Source organism: Vigna umbellata, chromosome 11 (assembly GCF_029865625.1).
Source record: "Vigna umbellata cultivar VRB3 chromosome 11, Vumbellata_1.0, whole genome shotgun sequence".
Taxonomy (NCBI): Eukaryota; Viridiplantae; Streptophyta; class Magnoliopsida; order Fabales; family Fabaceae; genus Vigna; species Vigna umbellata.
This window is the reverse complement of record NC_142175.1, coordinates 31862869-31889694: the sequence shown is the minus strand read 5'-3', so window position 1 is coordinate 31889694 and position 26826 is coordinate 31862869. Positions and strand designations below refer to the sequence as shown.

The following is a 26826-nucleotide window of genomic DNA, read 5'->3' as shown; positions in this document are numbered from 1 at the left end:
AATTTTAAGGTAATATTAAATTTCAACTAAACCAAATTAATTAAATATTTTGTTTAGTTTTAATTTAGTAAAAAAATTCAAGCAATTTAAATAAATATTTTCAGTTTATTATAAATTGTTAAATAAAAGATATTCTAACTTTTTCATATCATTATTATCATATTTATAATTTTAATTTTGTTTTATAATCTACACAATTTCATTGCTAAAATTCATAACACAAATTTACTTATTATTATATTATAAACATGCTGTAAATACAATATAATCAAATCTTTGAAAAAAATTCCATAGTAACTTAATAAACTTCAAACATATAATTTATATTTCAATATAATTTATATGACTGAGTTTATTCTGCTGATATAAATTCAACATACTCCAAACTGATACACAAAGTGTAGGAAGGACCACTCGATAAATGTTTCCACAATCTTTTATTTTATTCAACCGTAGGATCGTCCGATCATTTATTTTTTCAATCTTACTTACAAACAAAGATTTTAGGAGGAATTCTTGTTGCAGCTGGCCCAATATTCAGCTACCAGCTTAGAAAATGAAGAATTGGTGTCCATTAGTCTCGAAGGCTCATCATATTCCACCATTTTCCCTAAGAAACCATACAAAAAATATCAGACAACTAACTGAGTAAGCAGTGTATCGAAAAAGGAGGAAAAGAGAATGAAAGAAGATACCATAGGAGAGGACCATAACCATATCACTGTCTATAACAGTGGGAACCCTGTGAGCCACTGTAATAACTGTGCATGCTTCAAACTCTTGTCTGATAATTCTTTGTAGAATTGCATCTGTGGCAGAGTCAATGGAGGCAGTGGCTTCATCCAGAACAAGAATTCTGTTCCTCTTTAGCAGTACTCTTCCAAGACAAAACAGTTGCCGTTGTCCCAAGCTCCAATTTCCACCTTCATCACTCACTGTATAACCATTCTCAATCAGACTTCAATGTCTAATTTCTTCCAAAATCATAGTTTATGAATCAAAGACTTTTTGTTAAGATATGCCAAATATTCTATTAAAGGATATTAGGCAATCAAATATTATGTTAGTTATAATTTAGATATTATTATAATTTGTACAGATTTGTGCACCTGTCATTCCTTTAATAGATGAAGGATTATAGGATCCTTAAATGTATATATATGGTACTCTACTCTTTGAAATAATATATCAGAATTATTCTTTAAACCTTTTATTATGGTATCAAGAGCCAACACTGATATCCTCTAAGATATAGGAATCAGTGCCTTTTTTCATTGAATATTTCTGATGGCTTCTTCCGATGACAATCAATCGGAGAAACATGATTCTGGAACTTCCGCTGCTTCCAAGAGTTACATTTCTACTGCTGTCGGATTTATGACCAAGTCAGGTGTATCTACCTCTGCCCTTAATCTTTCTGTTGTTACTAAGGATAGTAATTGGATAATTGATTCGGGTGCTACTGATCATATGACTTGTGATCCTCATATATTTACTAATTTTTCCTCTAATTGTTCTAAAACTGTTATTATTAATGCCAATGGGGTCTCATCTCCTATTGAAGGTATAGGTACTATATCCCTCTCACCCTCCTTATCGATTCCTGATGTTTTATTTGTTCCTACATTAAACTGTAATCTTATCTCCGTCAGCAAGTTAACCAAATCACATTCTTGTCTTACCTTATTTTACCCAACCCATTGTCTTTTTCAGAACATCCATTCCAAGGAGAAGATTGCTAGTGGTAGAGAGAGTGAAGGACTGTATTATCTTGAAAATGTCTCACAATCAAACCATAATAAAGGATTGACTTGTCTTGCGAACGATCACATACAAGATAAAAACAAAAAAGAAATTTGGTTGTGGCATAGACGGTTGGGACATCCCTCTTTTGGTTATTTAAAAAAACTATTTCCATCACTATTTCATAAATGCAATATTTCTGATTTTTTTTGTGAAACTTTTGTTTTGGCAAAAAATCATCGTGTTGTGTTTTCTTTAAGCAATAACAAAACTAATTTTCCTTTTTCATTAATTCACACAGATGTTTGGGGTCCTGCCCCGCAATCTACACATAATGGAAAAAAATGGTTTATCAGTTTTGTTGATGATTGTACTCGGGTAACCTGGGTATATTTGCTTAAATATAAAAGTGATGTGTGTGATGTGGTTCGTTCCTTCTATCATTTCATTGTTACACAATTTAACACATCTATTAAGGTCATTCGATCAGACAATGGAGGAGAATATTTTAAGACTGAATTAATAGAGTTAATGAACTCTAAAGGCATCTTGCATCAAACTACATGTCCTTATTCACCACAACAAAATGGAGTGGCTGAGAGGAAAAATAGACATATATTAGAGGTGACAAGATCACTTTTGATAGATGGTAATGTCCCATCTCATTTATGGGGTGAGGCTGTGAGCTCTGCCGTTTATTTAATTAATCGAACTCCTTCTAGTGTGCTTAACTTTCGAAGGTCTTTTGATGTGTTGTCTGATCATTGTACCCTTCCTCCCATAGTTTATTTACCACCTCATATTTTTGGATGTGTTATATATGTTCACTTACACCCACATCAACGTACAAAGCTTGAAAAACGAGCGATCAAATGTGTTTTTGTTGGGTATGGATCAACTCAAAAAGGTTATCGTGCTTACCATCCACCATCAAGGAAATTTTATATTTCTATGGATGTGACATTTAATGAGCATGAATTTTTTTATGTTGATTCTCCACTTCAGGGAGGCAATAAAGTGAAGTGCATAATCATGATGTTGGTATGTTTGATTGTGAAGATAAATTATTGTGTGAGGATCATTCTACAGGAAGTGAGCCAATCCTAAATATGGACCCTTCTTTTCTGGATAATACAGTGTCTTCTGATCATAACCAATTGGCTCAATCTTCTCCACAGGTTCAACTTGACTCTTCAGAGGTACCTTCTGATACTATCTCTGATAATACTAATGAAATTGATCATGAAATTGATTCTTGTCTGCGTGAGACCACCAACACACCAAACACTGAGTCTACTACTGTTCAATATATTCTTCCACCTCGTTCTAACCGTGGTCAACCTCTAGTTAAATATGAACCAGACCTCCAAGCCAAAGTTAAATATCCCATTAGTAAATATGTGTCATCTCACAGGTTATCTAAGTCATATGCATCATTTGTATCTCAATTATCTTCAATTTCTATTCCTAGTAATGTACAGGAAGCTTTGGCAGATCCTAGATGGACCGAAGCAATGGTTGAGGAGATGGCAGCTTTAGAAAAAAACAACACTTGGGATCTTGTGTCCTTACCAAAAGGGAAGAAAACTGTGGGCTGCAAATGGGTCTTTACAATTAAGCATAAAGTTGATGGAACTGTTGAGAGGTATAAAGCACGACTTGTGGCTAAAGGTTACACTCAGTCATATGGTGTAGATTACCAAGAGACATTCGCACCAGTAGCCAAACTCAATACTGTGAGAATACTTTTGTCGCTAGCTGCAAACCAAGATTGGCCTCTTCTACAATTTGATGTGAAAAACGCTTTCCTACACGGAGAAATTTCAGAAGAAATTTATATGGATTCTCCACCAGACATGACTGATTCAATTGGAATGAAGGTTTGCAAATTAAAGAAGGCTCTATATGGATTAAAACAATCCCCAAGAGCATGGTTTGGAAGGTTTACCAAGTCTATGAAGGCTTTTGGCTATAGAGCGAGTAACTCTGATCACACCTTATTTTTTAAGAGAGGAAAAGGAAAAATTACAGCTTTGATTATATATGTAGATGACATGATTGTTACAGGAAATGACCAAGATGAGATTTCTAGTTTACAACAATACCTTGCATCTGAATTTGAGATGAAACAACTTGGAAATCTTAAATATTTATTTAGGTATTGAAGTAGCTAGATCAAAACATGGTATTTTTCTATGCCAAAGAAAATATACTATTGATTTACTATCGGAAACTGGGCTGCTTGGGAGCAAACCAGCTGATACACCAATTGAACAAAATCATAAACTTTTTCAATGCTCAAATTCAGCAAGCATAGACAGAGGAAGATACCAAAGGCTGGTAGGAAAATTAATTTATTTGTGCCATACACGTCCAGATATCACTTATGTAGTGAATGTTGTTAGTCAATTTATGCATGACCCATGGAAGCTTCATATGGATGCTGTTGAAAGGATTTTGAGATATTTGAAGTCCGCTCCTGGAAAAGGAATTTTGTTCTCAAATCATGAAAACTTAAAGGTAGAAGGGTACACTGATGCAGATTGGGCAGGTTCAAAAGATGATAGAAGATCTACCTCTGGATACTTTACTTTTGTAGGAGGGAATCTTGTAACTTGGAGGAGTAAAAAACAACCTGTAGTAGCAAGATCTAGTGCTGAAGCAGAATTCAGAGGCATGGCACTAGGTGTATGTGAACTTTTGTGGATTAAAAATGTGCTATCAGATTTGGGCTTTACACAAAATGAACCTATGAGTTTGTACTGTGACAATACTTCGGCTATAGCAATTGCTCACAATCCTGTGCAACATGATAGAACAAAGCATGTGGAGATTGATAGACGTTTCATCAAAGAGAAGCTTGAAGCTGGAATAATTTCATTTCCTTTTGTAAGATCAGAATTGCAGTTGGCTGATGTTCTCACCAAAAGAGTATCAAGAAGATTGTTTAATGAGTCTCTATTCAAGTTGGGAATGTGTGATATCCATGCACCAACTTGAGTGGGGTGTTAAGATATGCCAAATATTCTATTAAAGGATATTAGGCAATCAAATATTATGTTAGTTATAATTTAGATATTATTATAATTTGTGCAGATTTGTGCACCAGTCATTCCTTTAATAGATGAAGGATTATAGGATCCTTAAATGTATATATATGGTACTCTACTCTTTGAAATAATATATCAGAATTATTCTTTAAACCTTTTATTCCTTTTATTTTGGAAAAACAACTTGCAAGTTCAAATATTATGTGTATCCCTCATGATTTTAAACCTGGAAAGAGTAAAGCTGCAATAGATTTTTTCCAAAGGCTGCTGAGAGAATTGGCCAGAAAATTCCCATACCAGATCTGTGGCTCTAAGCAGGTTAAGCTTACTCACCCTGAGAGTCTAAGAGATTTGGAAGATGGCTGATAGTTTCCTTAAGCTGACATTTCTCTAAAGCCTATGTACAAATGAAACATAATCAAACACTTGTTTAGTACAAGCTCAAGCAAAACTTAAAGGTGTTAAACAAACAATTTTTAACAGCAGAGCTGGTCCATTTACCTTCCATATCTCATCATCTGAATACAGGCCTAAAGGGTCCAAGTTGGTTCTGATGCTGCCCTTGAAAAGAGTTGGTTCCTGAGGGATGATGCTTAGTTTCATTCTCAAATCCTTCAACCCCATTGAGCATATGTTAATCCCATCTATGAGAATGTCACCGCTTGCTGGCTCAACTAAGCGAAACAAAGCACTTATGAGTGTACTCTTTCCACTTCCGGTTCTTCCTACAACTCCCACTCTACTCCCTTCTCTAAACGTGCAAGTGATACCCTTAAGCACTAATGGAGCATTCGGACGGTATCTAATCTGAGACCAGCGAAGGAAAATAGCCATCACATAGAAGAGGGTTTATCCATTTGACACTATTAAAATAAAGAAAAAAAATGGAAAGACAAGGATGAAACTTTACTTCTAAGGCTTGAAGGTCAATCCTGCCTTTGGAAGGCCATGAAGATGGAGGTTGGTGGTCCTTCACAATAGCAGGAGGCTCTGACGGTAGGTGAACGAATTGCTTGATTCTTTCAACAGAGATAAGATAGTTTAATAAGTTGCAATACCATCGAGACCAAAATATATGTGATGACGTCAAGGATAGTGCGTAAGAGAGAGAGAGTCCCACAAGACCTGCATAATCCAAGAGAATTTTGAACAGCTAAAGGCTCGTTAATAACATGCATAAAGCTTTATCTTGCTAATTAACATCCGAAGTAATATTACCTGAGGATACGTATCCCTGAGGAAATAGAACAAGTAGCAAAGCTGAAGTGATGACTGTCAAATTTTGAAGTGCTTCAATCCTCAAAACTAACCATTCCGTGGCCACATTAGAATGGAAAAACAGTGTTGCGTCTGTGTCTACAAGCTTTAAGTAGTTTTTAAAAAATCTTTCTACCATATCGAATGCTCTCACAGTAACAACACCAAGTGATGTTTCAGCTGCAAAATTCATCACAGGAGCTTTCGTGGTTCCATTGATCCTCATTAATTCCCTTGACGAGGCTTGATAATATTCCTTTCATGGAGAAGATTTGGAAAAAATTAGCTTTCTGAGTTAAGCAGGGACGAGAAATAAAAAACTAAAAAGATTTTGAAGTGGCTAAACCTGAACATATTTTGATGCAACTATTGCAGGAATGGCAACAATGAGAACTGGCCATGTCACTAAAACCATTACACCAATCATTACCAAAATTTCAATTGGTATACATGTTACAAAGGTGATCGAATAAGTTATGTCAAAATCCAAAATACTTAAATCTGATGAAGCCTGCAAGAGAGAAAAAGTGGATCAAAATTTCGAATATGACTAAACGGCAATGATCAAACAGAGGGAAATTATTTAGATTTTTTTTTTCCATTGGGAAATGAAATCTTAATCTTACTCTTGTTAAAATCCTTCCTATGGGGGTTGAGTCAAAGAACAGCATAGGAGAATTGAAGATAGCAGTATTGAAACTTGTGAAGAAAGCTTTGGAAGCATTTAATCCAAGATAAGCGCTCAAGAGACACCTTATATACACAAACGCAACACCAGAAAATGAAATTAATGAGTACACACCAACGAAGAAGGCACTAGTTATTTTTGGAATATCAATGGCTAAAGCAAGCCAAACCGTTGATGCGGTCTGCAAAGCAATAAAAGCAAACTGTGCCAAAATTATATAAAACAGCATCAATGGACCCCTGGAAAAGGAAATATAATCCCAGAATGTCTTGAAGCCGACATCACCAATCTCTTTTTCTTCTTCTTGTGTAAGTTGCATCCCAAGTTGACCCTCCGTAGAAATCTCCCCCTCGCTTTGATTTTTATAAACACCTTGAGACTCTTCTCTACTAGTTCTGTTCTCATTATTCTGATCCAACTCTGTAATTGCTTCCGTATGAGCGCTCACAAGTTGTTCAAAGGCAGTCCCAGCTGTTAAGAGATTCTCATACTTTCCTGATTCAGTAACTTTTCCACCTTCCATTACCTAGAATTTGAGTCATAAAATCTCGTGTTAATTATACACAAATGTAATGTAATAGGTATCTAAACGATGTACTTTACCAGGATTGTATCAACTTCTGAGAGAAACTCCACTTGATGTGTCACTAGAATGACTGTTTTTTCTCTTAGAGCCGTCATTACGCAGTCCTGTAACCATATAAATGCAAGTGGTTTGATTCAATGAGGTGGAAAAAACAGTTCCACTGAAGTTAAGAATCTAATTGTGAAAGTTTCTTACTTTGAAAAGGATAGCAGCAGTGTGAGCATCAACTGCACTGAAAGGGTCATCGAGGAGATAAATGTCAGCATCATTGTAGACAGCACGAGCTAGTTGAATCCTTTGCTTTTGTCCTCCACTCATGTTAATCCCTCGCTGACCTATTTCTGTAAGATCACCATTACTAAAATCATTGATATCCTTATCCAAGGCACAAACTCTAATGGCATTCTCGTATCTTGTTTTCTCCATTGGCTTGCCGAATAGTATATTCTCTCGAACCGTCCCACTCTGTATCCAAGAAGTTTGAGAAACATATGCTATGTTTCCAAACACATTAACCTATTTTCCATCATTCAGAAATTTCATAAGACAATTAAATACAAAGAATAACAGCATGAACGACATGAGAACATAAAGCTAAACTTGTTTTGCTTAACTCACAGTTCCTGATATCTTGGGAATCTCTCCTAATACTGCATACAAAAAAGATGATTTTCCAGCTCCAACTGGCCCACAAACTGCAACTTTTTGTCCCCATTTAATTTCTAAATTCACATCTCTTAAAGTCGGGGATACTGATTCATGGTCCCAAATGAAGTTGCCAGCTTGGATTTCTACCGCATTAATTGAACTTCGGTTTTTATAACTTTTGTTACCATCACTGGTATGTAGTTCTTCGTCAAACAAAAAGGTATTGAGACGATCAAAAGATACCTTAACTTGGATCAGAACAGATAGAGCCTCCGGAATCATTCGAACAGGTTCTGCCAAGTTCCTCAACGTTGCAAGAACTGTAAATATGGTCCCGGCATTTAATGGAGCACTATTGAAAACAGCACAACCGACGAAAACAACAGCAGAAACGATGGTAGGAGACATCCAATATAAAAGTGACCCATAAGCTTTCAACACCTGTGCCTTAGATAGCCAAATGAACTCTTTCGCACGTAGGTTCTCAACCAAACTCTTGAATTTGTCTTCCCAGGACTGTAACTTGATGATTTTCATGCTATTCAGAATTTCTGAAGTTGCTCTAAGACGCTCATCCTGTGAAATCATGAACTGTGCCATGCACTTTTGTAGGAACTTGGCAAATGGCACATTGATAAGTCCACATATAAGAAGAGGGATTAAACCGGGAAGTGCACCTACTCCCACAACTCCATACAGGATACTGATAGATAGAAGAATTTGCAATGTACATGCCCATGTTAGATGAAACCACCAAGGGAATTCTGCCATGCGATACGCATCAACAGCAATGTAATTCACAATTTCACCTGTCGAGTGTCTTGTCCTTGCTGAGTTTGAAAGCTTTAGTTGTTTTTCATACACTGCAACCATCAGAGCTGATCTCATCTTCAACCCCGACCTCCTGGTACAAAAAAACCAGTGTCTCTGTGACACAGAGTCAACCACTTTGGAGAGAATAAGAAAACCCACTATGGTAAGACCTTCTCTGAGATCTGTCTCCCCGGAATCCCTACTATTTGAAAAGTTGACAAAAGCATAGAGTATTAAAGGAGAAACAGCTACAGCAATGGTTCTGAGCAATGCGTAAACAGATATTAATATGTTCTCTTTTAAGTGAGTTCTAACAATGGACCAAAACACCAAGTTTTTGGTGTTGTTCTTGCTTCTCTCCCTCGCAAGGGATTGCCATGCATGCATGAAGTTTTGGTGGGACAGGTGTGCCTTATCTTCAGAAAGAATGGAAGGGATGTCTTCAAGAGATAGTGGCCTTGAGTAACCCAAACTGAGTAAGGAGTTAACCCAAGAGAAAGTCAACTTGCTCAGAAAGGAAGCACGACCTAGTCCTGTTTCTTCCGAGTCAACTTTCGGAGCTAACAACGGTTCAGATAAACTTTTCGGCACCTTTTGAATGACAAAGTAACCAAGGTTTTGGAAGGCACAGAAGAGAAGAAGCGTGTGTAAGAGCCATAGTAGGACATCGAAAATTTCTATTGCATGCTTTCGAAACAGAATTTCAATGTGGAGAGCCGAAACTAGTGCAAAGGAACATGCCCACCAGACAGAGTTTAGAACTTTGATCCATTTGTGTCCCTGAACGAGCAATGAAACTGCTAAAGAAGTCCAAACAAATCCTCGTACAACGCATGCTAACCAGCTGAGGTGGTTAGCCATGGAGTTCCCAGTTTTGGCTATGATACTCCACAGGGCAATACTGTAAAACACAACGCTGGTGATCGCACAACAGATAGAGACAAAAAGGAAAACCCTGGTTTTGGTATGACTTCCATTTATAAAATTTCTTCTGATTAAAGTGACAATGGTGGAAGCGTAGAAGACACAGAGGAAAATTAGATTTATAGTGTCTATTGTGCTCCTTTGTGAACAGAAAGAAGTGAACTCAAAATGCTTCAGACAAATCCATGAGAAATCATCAGCGTATCCAGTAAAAATCTCCATCATCATCATCATCATCGTCTAAGAATGATCAAGACTTTTAGACGCAGCAATGGGAAACTTTAGAAGATGCTCTTCATGCAAATGAACAAGGTCAAAGAACTAGACAAAAGACATCATTTGCATGAAAAGGTAACTTCCACAGTCTCCTTCAATAAAGAACTTAGTGTTGTTGTGTGGCACTAACGGTGCAGAGAAGAAAGAAATGTTGGATACATGTTACTAAAAAGGGAATAACTGACATAATCAGTGTGCCCCACCTTCCTGTACAAACCCTTGCAAAGAGAATCACTTTCACTTTTGATTTGAGTGGTTGGAGCATGGCAAACATTGCACTTAAAAACTGTTGAAGATTGGATTTGAGTGGTAGAGAGATTTTTCCCTTTTTGGAGCAGACACTTCAATTATAATGTGCTTGAAGTGTTAATCTCAAAAGGATTGCATACTATATCGTGTTTAAAAGGTTAGAAACAGACAAAAAAAACTTTAGTAACATGAATTGATTTTAATATTTTGATTTGATTTAATAATTAAATAATTATGTAATTTAAAGATTAAGGAGAACCGTTGTTATGATTTGCCAGTAATATCAAAATCTTTTATGCAACCGTGTCGTGTTATTAATTATGATATAATAAGAAGAAGATCACGTTGAAGTACAGGTGAAATTGATTAAGTTTGATGTAAGAAATACAGAAATAAATATTTTAAATAAACTTTAATTATCAAACAAACTTTAAAAAAATATTTTGAAAAAATTTAATTTCACTTTTACATGTATAAAATACATTAAGTTTAAAAAAATTGTATATTGGTTTCTCGATTTTATTGTATATTGGTTTCACTTTTACATTATTGCAAGGTCCCATTTTTGTTAGAAATTGTATATTGGTTTCTCGATTTTATTTTATCAATTGCGTTTTTATTTTAAAAAAATTAACGTAATCATGTCTTTGTTGTTAGATAGACATTAACATAATTAAAGATGTTTTTGTGGTTTCTTACTTTTTTAAATATTTTTTAATTATTTCTATTTTTATTTTTTAATATATTTTTTAAAAAAAATTGTCACGTTTCAAACTAATATTGTGTTACATGACAATGTGACAATGTGAAAATGTCACATGTCATTATGATGTTATATTATTGTATTAATTTCAATTTGGTCTTATATTATTATTTTGTATTAATTTACTTTTTTTAAATTTAATACTTATTTTGGTCCATGATTTGTTAGGTTTGTTTAAAGTGATCCTATCTTTTTTCAAATGTTCACAAACATCCTATATTTTGTAAAAACGGTTCAAATTGCTCATTTTTTACTTACGACGTTAAGAATGCTAACATAGAGTTGTCCCTTGGCCAATACCGAATGAGCTCAATTTATTATTAGGTGACACTTTGAGGTCAATTGAGGTGTAAATTTTAAAAATAAAACTTAATGACATGGATTATTTATAACAGAGGGTTAAATGAAATTACCTTTAGATTAAAATTAATTCGCGATTTGTATTGAAGAATAGGTTGAAATTGGTGTTGAAATTTGGGTTTGTGGTTCTTCGTCTTACCTACTCGTTTTGATAGTTTCAATTCTTTATGTTTGATTAAAATTAATTATGGAAGTTGCTTTGACTCTATAATTTATACAATGTTGATTGTTTGCTATTCTCAAAATAGCATGTTAATCTATTTTCTTGCATAATATCATAATTAGAGCTTCACAATTTCACTCTAAGCTAGCAAGAGACATTTATAATTTCAATTAGGAAGAATTACAAAAGGTTTGTTTCAGAGCTTCAAGTTCTTTTCCAATTTTTTCTAATCTGTATAACCTAATAACATAATAGAAGAACAACTAAATTTCTTTATATCAATTAAGAAAAGAAGAGAATAAGGTTCAGATGGATAAAACTGAGTGGTTGGCGTTCGTGTTCTATGGTTCGCGATTTTGATTTCTTGCAATGTTAGGGTTTTTGCAATTTTAGGATTCGCAGATTTGTAGGTTCTGGTGCAAAGATATTTCAATGGATGATGTAAGGATTGAATGAGGGTTTGTGGTAAGCTTTGCAGTTGAACGAGGGCACTCACGGTGGCTTCGCGAATCAGTGGTGGAACGAAGGAGAAGTTGCGATGGAGGCTACGATGTAGCTCGATATTCATTATGGCTGGATGAGGATTACAACGATTGCAGAAGAAGGATATTATGTGATGAAGCTTCTAGTTTTGGGTGGGAAGGGTGTCTATCCCTCATTGACAGAGGTTGCTACATAAAAAATGACAAACTCGAACCGTTTTTACAAAATATGAAATGTTTGTAAACATTTGAAAAAAAGGTAGGACAATTTAAACAAATCTAACAAACCGAACCGAGAGATCAAAATAAGTATTAAATTTTTTTTTAATTGAATAATTTTATATCTCCAAATTCAAACAAAATTTTATTTATATATAAATGTTATACTAATATTTTTATTAAAACTTATATTTTTATTATATATGTTTAATAAATTAAAGAAAATTCTATGAAAAAAATTATTTAACCTTTAATTGTTTTTACTGAGATTTTACGTAGATATATAAACTATTGATTGATTGAATTTGGATAAAATGAATCTTCAATTCAATACAAAAAATAGTTGGATACAGTTTATGTATTTTTTATTCATATTAATTGATTATTAATAAAATTAGATTGATTGGTCAATTCAATCACATTTTTTAAATATTTTTATTAAAATTTGTAATTTTTAAACCCTGGAATGATTGAACCAATACATTATAAAGTTGGAGTAGGAATCAAAATAAAAAAATAATACGACAGCTTCTCATGCAGTATTCATTTCATCCAAGATAGCTACATATCACATCATTTCTGTCATGTTTTAATTGTATAATATGTCAATCCAACAATTCTGAAAATGATTAAAGCTTTGTGAATTTTCTACGGAAGAATTTTTCAAAGAAAAATTCCAGAAAGAAAAATTCCATATTATACAACTTACAGAGTTTAATAATTATTATATCATCATGCACTCCCTTGTGAATGGAAGTAGGTGAGATTAGAACCTTGAAAAGTATCTATGAAAAAGCAATTGTTGAAGAATGTGCTGCATTGTCTCATTCAGCTATATATACACAGAATAATTATACAAGATAATGGTTATGGAAAAAAGAACTTTTACTTTCTCAGTCAAATGATGATAAATTATAGTTTCTACAGGGGAATTAAAAATATATTATTTATTTGGATAATTTTATTTTTGACAATAAATACAATATTGTTGTTTAATTTCAATATATACAAACTCTAAATAAATATTGAAAAGAAAATTGAAAATCAATACTTTATTAAAAATCTCGTAAAGAAATCATTTTGAAACGTTTTTTTAGTACCGAGTTAATGTAAAATAATTTGGAAATAAATAAATGATGGATCTTAATATAAAATATAAAAATTGTATTAGCTCTACAAACAAACAAAAATTAGTAGTTGAGTAACTTTCTAATCAAAATTCAACAATTACATGACCCATTATACACTTTATTGTAATGTTTATTATTTTCTATTTTTATTTAATTTATTTCTCTTTGAAAGAACATGAATGATTAATTGTTTATAAAACTATTTCTTTATATTTCACAAAGAACTGTAGTGTGTAATGGTGATGAGTTACTTGGTTTTTCCAGGAAAATGAAGCGATGAAACACTAGTGCAGAAAAGACCTTTAACGTCACCCTTTAGACGTCCAATTCTTGAACATCCAACGTAAAAAATGACTGGTGGCATTTTTCGTAAATAAAACAACCATATAGACGTTTGTTCTGGAAGGAACAGAAGTCTAAAGCCATAGAGACGTATGATGTGGGGGAACAGATTCTATGTACTCTTTTTTTTAAATCTAAAAAGTCACTTTTTAACTCCATTTAGACGTCAGATCCCGCCAATTAGACTTCTACAACCATATAGACGTCCGATGTGGGGGAACCGACTTCTATATACTCATTTTTTAAATCTAAAAAGTCACTTTTTAACTCCATTTAGACGCCTGATCCCACCAATCTGATTTCTACAGCCATATAGACGTCCGATGTGGGGGTACCGACTTCTATATACTCATTTTTGAAATCTAAAAAGTCACTTTTTAACTCCATTTAGACGTCCGATCCCGCCAATCCGACTTTTACAGCCATATAGACGTCCGATGTGGGGGGAACCAACTTCTATATACTCATTTTTGAAATCTAAAAAGTTACTTTTTAACTCCATTTAGATGTCAGATCCCGTCAATCCGACTTCTACAGCCATATAGACAAACGTCATATGTTGGGGAACCGACTTCTATATACTCATTTTTTAAAATCTAAAAGGTCACTTTTTAACTCCATTTGGACGTCCGATCCCGCCAATCCTACTTCTACAGCCATATAGACATCCGATGTGGGGGAAACTGACTTCTTACTCATTTTTGAAATCTAAAAAGTCACTTTTTAACTCCATTTAGACGTCTGATCTCGCTAATCCGACTTCTACAGCCATATAGACGTCCGATGTGGAAGGAACTGACTTCTATATACTCATTTTTTAAAATCTAAAAAGTCACTTTTTAACTCCATTTGGACGTCTGATCCCGCCAATCCGACTTCTATAGCCATATAGACATCCGATGTGGGGGGAACCGATTTCTTACTCATTTTTGAAATCTAAAAAGTCACTTTTTAACTCCATTTAGACGTCTGATCCGGCTAATCCGACTTCTACAGCCATATAGACGTCCGATGTGGGAGGAACCGACTTCTATATACTCATTTTTTAAATCTAAAAAGTTACCTTTTACTTCCATTTAGACGTCCAATCCTGTCAATCTGAATTCTACAGCCATATAGACGTCCGATGTGGGTGGAACCGACTTCTATATACTCATTTTTGAAATCTAAAAAGTCACATTTTAACTTCATTTAAACGTCCGATCCAGCCAATCCGACTTCTACAGCCATATAGACGTCTGATGTGGGGGAACTGACTTCTATATGGCTGCATTAAAACACCGCGAACGCGAGGCAGCAGTTACACGCACTTAATGTTCATTATCTTCCTCGCGTTTTCTCTCTACGGGTTACGCTTTTTAGGTTCGTTTTCTCACTTTTGCATCGTTTTAAATTAATTTTACTTCTATTACATCTCTCTTTGATGCATTATCTTTCATTTGAACCGATTAAAATGAGTTTTCGTTGGGTTTTGGTGCATTTTTGCTCGTGTCCTTAGCGGCGTTCTTGGGTGGCAATTTCTTGCGTTTTGCACTCCTCCAATTCTCTCTACTACATTTTTAAAACCATCCAATACAAAAAAACGTACAATACATTTTCTTCAACTAAAATATAAAGTTGTAAACTCGAATCACCATGAGCTAGGAACAACTCAAGAGGCCTCAAGCGAAAAAAGATGCAATCAAATACGACAACGTTTTAGACGTCTGATATATAATGTCAGACGTCTATATAAACGTCTGACCTGTATGGATCTGACGTCTATATGGACGTTTGACCTATTGGGTCTGACGTCTCATTAACGTCACTCATATAACGTCGGACAGAGATCAGACGTTAAAAGTCCAAAGTAACATACGTCTAAAGTCCTTTCTGCACTAGTGAAGACAAAGTGTCAAATCATAATTTAAATAAAACTAATGGAATTGATTTTTTTTATTAAAATTATAATTTTAATTGTAATCTAATATCTTATCGTAAATAGTTTTCTTATGGTATAATAATGGAAAATGTTTTTGATTTTTAATGTTGTATATGACTTTTAAGATAAATAGTTAATTTAACAAAATAAATATTGAAATAATCCATTGTTATAATAAAATAAATAAACTTTAACTTTATTATTTTTATTTAAATTCTAATTTAATTATGTTCATTATTAATAAACTTAAAAATAAAATAAATATATTAATATTTGTTATATCAAAGCAATTATATTTTAACGTATTAAAATTCCATCTTAAACTCTATTAAGTTTAAAATAAATATTTGAATTATTATAATTCTTTTTCTTTTTAATATATTAACTTTCTCTTGTTTGTATTATTATTATTATTATTATTTTATTATTATTATTATGTACTTACACTAACATATAATAGTGCAGGTGAAGATCATATAAAGTAAGATAATTTAGAAATCATATAAATAATGAAAGTTATTTACGTACTTTTTTTTTGTATTTTGCATAATTATTCTTCTTTTGCTTGAGTCTATGTCTTTGAAAAACTTTTTTTATGTAAATTAATGAAAAATAGTGTAATACATAGATATTACTTTTGTAACTATTTTGCTTAATAGTAATTATGAACCATTACAATTAAGAGGTAATTTACTATCCTAAATATTGAACTTTATAATTTTTTAATTTTTTAATCTTATAATTTTATAATATTATAGTATGATTTTATAATTATATAGTTTTATACTTTTATAATATTGTAATTTTATCATTTTGTTATAAAATGTTGTAATTTTATAATTAATAATTTCATAATTTTGTAATTTTATAATTTTTTCTCAATTTATCTCGGTAAAGAAAATGTTTCAAATAAAAATTTCTATTGAAGCAATGTTCCAAATGCAAAATTACAATGTTTTATCATCATATAAAATCCCCTATGAATAATTGATGAAAAATGTGCTGAATTGTCTCATTCAGCTATATCTGCACTGGTTTCATAATATCTCTATATATAAAAGATATGACAATGGTGATGAAAAAGAACAAAAATTTTTACTTACTCAGTTGGTGATACATTATGTTTATGCACGCAGATTAAAAATATATTATTTATTTGGATAATTTCATTTTGACTATAAATACAATAGTATTGTTTAACTCAAATATATATATATATATATATATATATATATATATATATATATATATATATATATATATATATATATTCTGGATAAATATTTAAAAGAAAATTAAAAATGAATAAAAATTCCAAAATTCATTTCTTTTTCTTCTTCGTCACGCATTATAATTATTATAACTAAGAATAAAATATTAACATAATTTATTTATGGAAAATCTTTACTACGATTTATAGAAAAAATTAAAAAATAATTATGAGATGTTATTCTAAATATAGAGTATCGTGTGTGTATATATATAAAATAATCCTATCTATTAAAGAATGACATGTGTACAAATCTATACAAATTATACTAATATTTAAATTATAACTAATACAATATTTGATTGTCTAATATATCAGTTAATACAATATTTGATATATCTTAACACGATTATAATATTTGATTGTCTAATATCAGTTAATACAATATTTGATATATCTTAACACGATTATGCATTTTAATTTCAAGCAGAGAAATTGAATAAATATTCATATAATATTTTTTACCATTATAAAGTTAGAAATTCCTTCTCAAATTCTATTGAATTTAAAAGGATAATGATACTTTGACAATATTTTTTACAACCTTTTAACATCATCTATGTGTCATTCTGTGATTGGTCTATGTTAGTGTTTATAATAATTATTATTGATTGTGGAGTAATTTTGGACCAATCACAAAATGACACGTAGATGATGTTAAAATGTTGTCAAAAATGTTGTCAAAATATCATTATCCAATTTAAAATGTTACCACATTAGTATTTTTTTCAACTTTTATTGATTTTATAGAAGAATTTCAAACACACAAATATATTATTATATTAAATACTGATATTAAAAATAAATTTTACATAAAAAGTTTCGATTCTTATATTTTATTTTATTCTTTGTAAATGTTATTCTCACTTTAAAATTTCTTAATTATCTTGTTTTATTAATATTTGAAAGACTTTGTTATATTGTGAGAATAGTCTATAGCCTAATCTATTCACACCAATAGATGATAATTGCAAAAGATAAACAACATAGAAGAGAAAAGAAGGTACAATAAGCTAGTATTCAAAAGAAAACATACTACCATTGACTCTAGACTTAATTATTCGGATATATGTTTTTCACATATGTGCACTCGTAATAGTATCTATACTTTATAGAGTTCTAAACACAAGGGTTAACACCCTATTACTCACGAGGTTAGTCTCTTTATGCCTAAACCAAATGTCTAGGAAAAAATCTCTTGTCATTCTCTCTTCCATCCCATTCATCTCTATATGAGTTTAATAACTAGTTGAATATTAGGATACCCACTTTTAGAACTCTCATGTATCAAAGCATACACCAAACAAAACCACAACCAGTTTTTTCTTTGGATCAGTTGCAACCATTCTCGAATAGATACTACAAACTAGTCATCACATTAATCTTCAGAACACAACCTTTAAACAACATAACTAGAAAAACACATACGATAATTAGTGTTAGACTTTGTTAGTCTCGCTCAACAAGTAGTACTTAAAAGTATACTCGTCTAGAGATTACATAGCTTGCTCAACAAGATCATCCCTAAATCTCAAAGGCTTAAATATCACAAAAGTTGCCCAACGAGACATTTTTGTCGAGCCACTATTAAGTCAACAAGAATATTCTTTGCCAGTGACCACTAAGTCAGTATCTTTCTAACTTTGAGCTTGCCCACGAACCATATTACTGTCCAACAAAGGTTAAATCAGTGAATCCTCTGACTTTGATTTCACTCAACGAGAATATTCGTCCAAAGATAACTAAGTTAGTAGTTCCCCGACTCTAGCCTTGCCTCACGAATTAAACATAGCAAGAATTCAATCACCTTATCACTAAAGATGATTCAACTTCCTAATCTTAACTCAATAAACCAAATATCATCAAATAACTCAATTTCACAATTCAACTACCATACAAGCCTACAATTAGTAATTAAAACTTGTCTATCAATTAAAATCAAAGTAACTAGCTTCCCTTACCTTATAGATGACTAGTAAGCTCTAAGGTCTTAAGATAGCTTCACATGCACAAAAAACGTTATATGCTCCTACAAACAACAGGAACATGATCAAGGTACACAGTTACAACCACCTATTAATAGAGAGTCTTATAAAAGACTCAAAGGTCACATACAAGCTTAGACAACTCACATACTTGGAAAAATGTACAAACTAAGAAAAATAGAATAAACCAACTTTCTCTTTTGCAAAAACTAATTGGTTGAAGTAGAAGACATTGCCTCAAAGATCACTCAGGCATTCTCTAATCTTCAGACAGATGAATAGGGAGTCAAAATTCTTGGAGAGAGGGTAAAGATCTATTAGAGAAAGAGTTTTTATATAGATGATGTGTTTTTAAGTAATAAAACTTGTTAATAGAAATTTTATTTATATTTTGGACTTTTAATATTAAAATAATAGAGTATCATTATTTAAAACATGTTATCACCTCAAAGACACTATTTTCTAGGCTCTTACACTATCTCCAACAACAAAAATTTTGACCTTCAAAATTGAACTTACTAGGAAATAGATGAGGGTATGACTTTTTCGTATCCTTCTCTAACTCCCAAGTAGACTCATCTCTTTTCTTTCACAGATTACTTTGAGGATAATAAGCAAAACCCATCCTGAGCTCGCTACTCAAAGATTGTTGTAGTGTCTACCAAAATCTAGAAGTAAACTTAAGATCAATACTTGAGACACTCCATGCAACCTTACTATCTCCTCGATATACAACTATGCTAGCTTGACCATAAACATCCCATATTAATGACTAGAAAATGAACATTCTTCATTGGCTTATCTACTATCACCCAAATTCAATCATGACTACTCATAACCTTGGAAAATGAGTAACAAAATCTTTAACTATGCTCTCCCATTACCACTTTGGTCTATCTGTCTGCTACAACATCTCATCAGACCTCTAATATTTTACTTTTGCGCTTTGATAAGTCAAGCAAAAGGCTACAAACTTAATTACATCAATCTCATTGCTAAAAATCATAACACAAATTTACTTATTATTATATTATAAACATGCTGTAAATACCATATAATCAAATCTTGGAAAAAATTTCCATAGTAACTTAATAAACTTTAAACATATAATTTATATTCCAATATAATTTATTTGAATGTTAGTTTTATAGCTTTAACATAGATGATCTCCTATCCATATTATTTGATCCTCTCCTTTTTATCATACTTTCCTAATTCTTGGAATATTGTAAAAAAATGGTTTACTTTTTCTTCGGTGCAAGAAACTTGAAACTAAATCAACTTTGGCAAAAGAATGGATTTGGAAGTGATTGCTAGTTCAGTGAATAGTCGCTACAATGCTGTATGAATTTAATTTCCTGATATGACTGAGTTTATTTTGCTGATATAAATTCAAAATCACTCCATGCAATATCATGAAAGCATCCACACCCTTCCAAACAGATACACAAAGTGTAGGAAGGACCACTCTGTAAAAGTTCCCACAACCTTCCAAAATTTCAATTGCTTAATTTTCTTTCGTTTATTTGTTCTCTTTTTCCTATCCATAAACTTATTGTAATTGTACCGTAAGATCGGTCTGTCTTTTTTTTTTAATGTTGCTGCAAACAAAGATTTTAGGAGGAATTCTTGCTGCAGCTGGCCCAATATTCAGCTACCAGCTTAGAGAATAAAGAATTGGTATCCATTAGTCTCGAAGGCTCGTCATATTCAACCATTTTCCCTAGGAAACCATAGAAAATATATTAGACAACTAACTGAGTTTGCAGTGTATCAAAAAAGGAGGAAAAAAGAATGAAAGAAGATACCATAGGAGAGGACCATAACCATATCACTGTCTATAACAGTGGGAACCCTGTGAGCCACTGTAATAACTGTGCATGCTTCAAACTCTTGTCTGATAATTCTTTGTAGAATTGAATCTGTGGCAGAGTCAATGGAGGCAGTGGCTTCATCCAGAACAAGAATTCTGTTCCTCTTTAGCAGTACTCTTCCAAGACAAAACAGTTGCCGTTGTCCCAAGCTCCAATTTCCACCTTCATCACTCACTGTATAATCATTCTCAATCAGCCTTCAATGGCTAATTTGTTCCAAAATCTTAATTTATGAATCGAAGACTTTTATTTTGGAAAAACAACTTGCAAGTTCAAATGTTATGCCTCATGATTTTAAACCTGAAAAGAGTAAAGCTGCAATAGATTTTTGCCAAAGGCTGCTGAGGGAATTGGCCAGAAAATTCCCATACCAGATCTGTGGCTCTAAGTAGGTTAAGCTTACTCACCCTGAGAGTCTAAGAGATTTGGAAGATGGCTGATAGTTTCCTTAAGCTGACATTTCTCTAAAGCCTATATACAAATTAAACATAATCAAACACTTGTTTAGTACAAGCTCAAGCAAAACATAAAGGTGTTAAAAAAACAATTTTTAACAGCAGAACTAGTCCGTTTACCTTCCATATCTCATCATCTGAATACAGGCCTAAAGGGTCCAAGTTGGTTCTGATGCTGCCCTTGAAAAGAGTTGGTTCCTGAGGGATGATGCTTAGTTTCATTCTCAAATCCTTCAACCCCATTGAGCATATGTTAATCCCATCTATGAGAATGTCACCGCTTGCTGGCTCAACTAAGCGAAACAAAGCACTTATGAGTGTACTCTTTCCACTTCCGGTTCTTCCTACAACTCCCACTCTGCTCCCTTCTCTAAACGTGCAAGTGATACCCTTAAGCACTAATGGAGCATTCGGACGGTATCTAATCTGAGACCAGCGAAGGAAAATAGCCATCACAAAGAAGAAGATTTATCCATTTGATAGTATTAAAATAAAGAAAAAAGAATGAATAACAAGGATGAAAGTTTACTTCTAAGGCTTGAAGGTCAATCCTGCCTTTGGAAGGCCATGAAGATGGAGGTTGGTGGTCCTTCACAACAGCAGGAGGCTCTGACGGTAGGTGAACGAATTGCTTGATTCTTTCAACAGAGATAAGATAGTTTAATAGGTTGCAATACATTCGAGTCCAAAATATATGTGAATACGTTAAGGATAATGCGTAAGAGAGAGATAGTCCCACAAGACCTGCATAATCCAAGTGAATTTTGAACAGTTAAAAGCTTGTTAATAACATGCAAAAGCTTTATCTTGCTGATTAACCTGTGAAGTAATATTACCTGAGGACACGTATCCCTGAGGAAATAGAACAAGTAGCAAAGCTGAAGTGATGACTGTCAAATTTTGAAGTGCTTCAATCCTCAAAACTAACCATTCCGTGGCCACATTAGAATGGAAAAACAGTGTTGCGTCTGTGTCCACAAGCTTTAAGTAGTTTTTAAAAAATCTTTCTACCATATCGAATGCTCTCAGAGTAACAACACCAAGTGATGTTTCAGCTGCAAAATTCATCACAGGAGCTTTCGTGGTTCCATTGATCCTCATTAATTCCCTTGACGAGGCTTGATAATATTCCTTTCATGGAGGAGAAGATTTGGAAAAATTTAGCTGTGAGTTAAGCAGGGGACGAGAAATAAAAAATTAAATTTTTTTTAAAGTGGCTAAACCTGAACATATTTTGACGCAACTATTGCAGGAATGGCAACAATGAGAACTGGCCATGTTACTAAAACCATTAGACCAATAGCCACCAAAATTTCAATTGGTACACATGTTACAAAGGTTATCGAATAAGGTATGTCAAAATCCAAAGTACTTAAATCTGATGAAGCCTGCAAGAGAGAAAAAGTGGATCAAAATTTTGAATATGACTAAATGTTAATAATGATCAAACACAGGGAAATTGTTTTTTTTTTTTCCATTGGGAAATGAAATCTTAATCTTACTCTTGTTAAAATCCTTCCTATGGGGGTTGAGTCAAAGAACAGCATAGGAGCATTGAAGATAGCAGTATTGAAACTTGTGAAGAAAGCTTTGGAAGCATTTAATCCAAGGTAAGAGGTCAAGAGAGCCCTTATATATACAAACGCAGCACCAGAAAATGAAATTAATGAGTAGACCCCAACCAAGAAGGCACTAGTTATTTTTGGAATATCAATGGCTAAAGCAAGCCAAACCGTTGATGCAGTCTGCAAAGCAACAAAAGCACATTGTGCCAAAATTATATAAAACAGCATCAATGGACCCCTGGAAAAGGAAATATAATCCCAGAATGTCTTGAAGCCGACATCACCAATCTCTTTTTCTTCTTCTTGTGTAAGTTGCATCCCAAGTTGACCCTCCGTAGAAATCTCCCCCTCGCTTTGATTTTTATAAACACCTTGAGACTCTTCTCTACTAGTTCTGTTCTCATTATTCTGATCCAACTCTGTAATTGCTTCCGTATGAGCGCTCACAAGTTGTTCAAAGGCAGTCCCAGCTGTTAAGAGATTCTCATACTTTCCTGATTCAGTAACTTTTCCACCTTCCATTACCTAGAATTTGAGTCATAAAATCTCGTGTTAATTATACACAAATGTAATGTAATAGGTATCTAAACGATGTACTTTACCAGGATTGTATCAACTTCTGAGAGAAACTCCACTTGATGTGTCACTAGAATGACTGTTTTTTCTCTTAGAGCCGTCATTACGCAGTCCTGTAACCATATAAATGCAAGTGGTTTGATTCAATGAGGTGGAAAAAACAGTTCCACTGAAGTTAAGAATCTAATTGTGAAAGTTTCTTACTTTGAAAAGGATAGCAGCAGTGTGAGCATCAACTGCACTGAAAGGGTCATCGAGGAGATAAATGTCAGCATCATTGTAGACAGCACGAGCTAGTTGAATCCTTTGCTTTTGTCCTCCACTCATGTTAATCCCTCGCTGACCTATTTCTGTAAGATCACCATTACTAAAATCATTGATATCCTTATCCAAGGCACAAACTCTAATGGCATTCTCGTATCTTGTTTTCTCCATTGGCTTGCCGAATAGTATATTCTCTCGAACCGTCCCACTCTGTATCCAAGAAGTTTGAGAAACATATGCTATGTTTCCAAACACATTAACCTATTTTCCATCATTCAGAAATTTCATAAGACAATTAAATACAAAGAATAACAGCATGAACGACATGAGAACATAAAGCTAAACTTGTTTTGCTTAACTCACAGTTCCTGATATCTTGGGAATCTCTCCTAATACTGCATACAAAAAAGATGATTTTCCAGCTCCAACTGGCCCACAAACTGCAACTTTTTGTCCCCATTTAATTTCTAAATTCACATCTCTTAAAGTCGGGGATACTGATTCATGGTCCCAAATGAAGTTGCCAGCTTGGATTTCTACCGCATTAATTGAACTTCGGTTTTTATAACTTTTGTTACCATCACTGGTATGTAGTTCTTCGTCAAACAAAAAGGTATTGAGACGATCAAAAGATACCTTAACTTGGATCAGAACAGATAGAGCCTCCGGAATCATTCGAACAGGTTCTGCCAAGTTCCTCAACGTTGCAAGAACTGTAAATATGGTCCCGGCATTTAATGGAGCACTATTGAAAACAGCACAACCGACGAAAACAACAGCAGAAACGATGGTAGGAGACATCCAATATAAAAGTGACCCATAAGCTTTCAACACCTGTGCCTTAGATAGCCAAATGAACTCTTTCGCACGTAGGTTCTCAACCAAACTCTTGAATTTGTCTTCCCAGGACTGTAACTTGATGATTTTCATGCTATTCAGAATTTCTGAAGTTGCTCTAAGACGCTCATCCTGTGAAATCATGAACTGTGCCATGCACTTTTGTAGGAACTTGGCAAATGGCACATTGATAAGTCCACATATAAGAAGAGGGATTAAACCGGGAAGTGCACCTACTCCCACAACTCCATACAGGATACTGATAGATAGAAGAATTTGCAATGTACATGCCCATGTTAGATGAAACCACCAAGGGAATTCTGCCATGCGATACGCATCAACAGCAATGTAATTCACAATTTCACCTGTCGAGTGTCTTGTCCTTGCTGAGTTTGAAAGCTTTAGTTGTTTTTCATACACTGCAACCATCAGAGCTGATCTCATCTTCAACCCCGACCTCCTGGTACAAAAAAACCAGTGTCTCTGTGACACAGAGTCAACCACTTTGGAGAGAATAAGAAAACCCACTATGGTAAGACCTTCTCTGAGATCTGTCTCCCCGGAATCCCTACTATTTGAAAAGTTGACAAAAGCATAGAGTATTAAAGGAGAAACAGCTACAGCAATGGTTCTGAGCAATGCGTAAACAGATATTAATATGTTCTCTTTTAAGTGAGTTCTAACAATGGACCAAAACACCAAGTTTTTGGTGTTGTTCTTGCTTCTCTCCCTCGCAAGGGATTGCCATGCATGCATGAAGTTTTGGTGGGACAGGTGTGCCTTATCTTCAGAAAGAATGGAAGGGATGTCTTCAAGAGATAGTGGCCTTGAGTAACCCAAACTGAGTAAGGAGTTAACCCAAGAGAAAGTCAACTTGCTCAGAAAGGAAGCACGACCTAGTCCTGTTTCTTCCGAGTCAACTTTCGGAGCTAACAACGGTTCAGATAAACTTTTCGGCACCTTTTGAATGACAAAGTAACCAAGGTTTTGGAAGGCACAGAAGAGAAGAAGCGTGTGTAAGAGCCATAGTAGGACATCGAAAATTTCTATTGCATGCTTTCGAAACAGAATTTCAATGTGGAGAGCCGAAACTAGTGCAAAGGAACATGCCCACCAGACAGAGTTTAGAACTTTGATCCATTTGTGTCCCTGAACGAGCAATGAAACTGCTAAAGAAGTCCAAACAAATCCTCGTACAACGCATGCTAACCAGCTGAGGTGGTTAGCCATGGAGTTCCCAGTTTTGGCTATGATACTCCACAGGGCAATACTGTAAAACACAACGCTGGTGATCGCACAACAGATAGAGACAAAAAGGAAAACCCTGGTTTTGGTATGACTTCCATTTATAAAATTTCTTCTGATTAAAGTGACAATGGTGGAAGCGTAGAAGACACAGAGGAAAATTAGATTTATAGTGTCTATTGTGCTCCTTTGTGAACAGAAAGAAGTGAACTCAAAATGCTTCAGACAAATCCATGAGAAATCATCAGCGTATCCAGTAAAAATCTCCATCATCATCATCATCATCGTCTAAGAATGATCAAGACTTTTAGACGCAGCAATGGGAAACTTTAGAAGATGCTCTTCATGCAAATGAACAAGGTCAAAGAACTAGACAAAAGACATCATTTGCATGAAAAGGTAACTTCCACAGTCTCCTTCAATAAAGAACTTAGTGTTGTTGTGTGGCACTAACGGTGCAGAGAAGAAAGAAATGTTGGATACATGTTACTAAAAAGGGAATAACTGACATAATCAGTGTGCCCCACCTTCCTGTACAAACCCTTGCAAAGAGAATCACTTTCACTTTTGATTTGAGTGGTTGGAGCATGGCAAACATTGCACTTAAAAACTGTTGAAGATTGGATTTGAGTGGTAGAGAGATTTTTCCCTTTTTGGAGCAGACACTTCAATTATAATGTGCTTGAAGTGTTAATCTCAAAAGGATTGCATACTATATCGTGTTTAAAAGGTTAGAAACAGACAAAAAAAACTTTAGTAACATGAATTGATTTTAATATTTTGATTTGATTTAATAATTAAATAATTATGTAATTTAAAGATTAAGGAGAACCGTTGTTATGATTTGCCAGTAATATCAAAATCTTTTATGCAACCGTGTCGTGTTATTAATTATGATATAATAAGAAGAAGATCACGTTGAAGTACAGGTGAAATTGATTAAGTTTGATGTAAGAAATACAGAAATAAATATTTTAAATAAACTTTAATTATCAAACAAACTTTAAAAAAATATTTTGAAAAAATTTAATTTCACTTTTACATGTATAAAATACATTAAGTTTAATTATTCCAAGGTCCCATTTTTGTTAGAAATTGTATATTGGTTTCTCGATTTTATTTTATCAATTGCGTTTTTATT

The 26826-nt window shown here is 33.6% G+C and overlaps 2 protein-coding genes across 2 annotated transcripts; both read right to left on the bottom strand.

Moving 5' to 3' along the window:
- Nucleotides 1-215: 215 nt before the first annotated feature.
- On the bottom strand, nucleotides 216-10086 carry LOC148191537 (ABC transporter C family member 8-like). Its single transcript, XM_088102135.1, has 11 exons — nucleotides 7943-10086; nucleotides 7520-7840; nucleotides 7342-7428; nucleotides 6677-7264; nucleotides 6397-6561; nucleotides 6012-6306; nucleotides 5704-5918; nucleotides 5295-5600; nucleotides 5127-5190; nucleotides 696-935; nucleotides 216-610 (listed from the first exon to the last, which is right to left on the bottom strand). The coding sequence occupies exons 1-11, from the start codon at nucleotides 9944-9946 to the stop codon at nucleotides 504-506; spliced, it is 4392 nt and encodes a 1463-aa protein (XP_087958261.1). The 5' UTR covers nucleotides 9947-10086; the 3' UTR covers nucleotides 216-503.
- Nucleotides 10087-20186: 10100 nt separating this feature from the next.
- On the bottom strand, nucleotides 20187-26113 carry LOC148191536 (ABC transporter C family member 8-like). Its single transcript, XM_088102145.1, has 11 exons — nucleotides 23967-26113; nucleotides 23544-23864; nucleotides 23366-23452; nucleotides 22701-23288; nucleotides 22422-22586; nucleotides 22035-22329; nucleotides 21728-21942; nucleotides 21319-21624; nucleotides 21151-21214; nucleotides 20678-20917; nucleotides 20187-20592 (listed from the first exon to the last, which is right to left on the bottom strand). Exons 1-11 carry the CDS (start codon nucleotides 25968-25970, stop codon nucleotides 20486-20488), a joined length of 4392 nt encoding a protein of 1463 aa, XP_087958271.1. The 5' UTR covers nucleotides 25971-26113; the 3' UTR covers nucleotides 20187-20485.
- Nucleotides 26114-26826: the final 713 nt, after the last annotated feature.

Coding starts and splice junctions, on each gene's coding strand:
- LOC148191537 (XM_088102135.1), bottom strand. CDS start 9,946: ATGATGATGATGATGATGGAGATTTTTACTGGATACGCTGATGATTTC. Junction 6,307..6,396: donor TTGCATCAAAATATGTTCAG/GTTTAGCCACTT, acceptor TCTCCATGAAAG/GAATATTATCAAGCCTCGTC. Junction 611..695: donor GGTTATGGTCCTCTCCTATG/GTATCTTCTTTC, acceptor ATGGTTTCTTAG/GGAAAATGGTGGAATATGAT.
- LOC148191536 (XM_088102145.1), bottom strand. CDS start 25,970: ATGATGATGATGATGATGGAGATTTTTACTGGATACGCTGATGATTTC. Junction 23,289..23,365: donor CAGAAGTTGATACAATCCTG/GTAAAGTACATC, acceptor CTCAAATTCTAG/GTAATGGAAGGTGGAAAAGT. Junction 21,943..22,034: donor TCAGGGATACGTGTCCTCAG/GTAATATTACTT, acceptor TGGATTATGCAG/GTCTTGTGGGACTATCTCTC.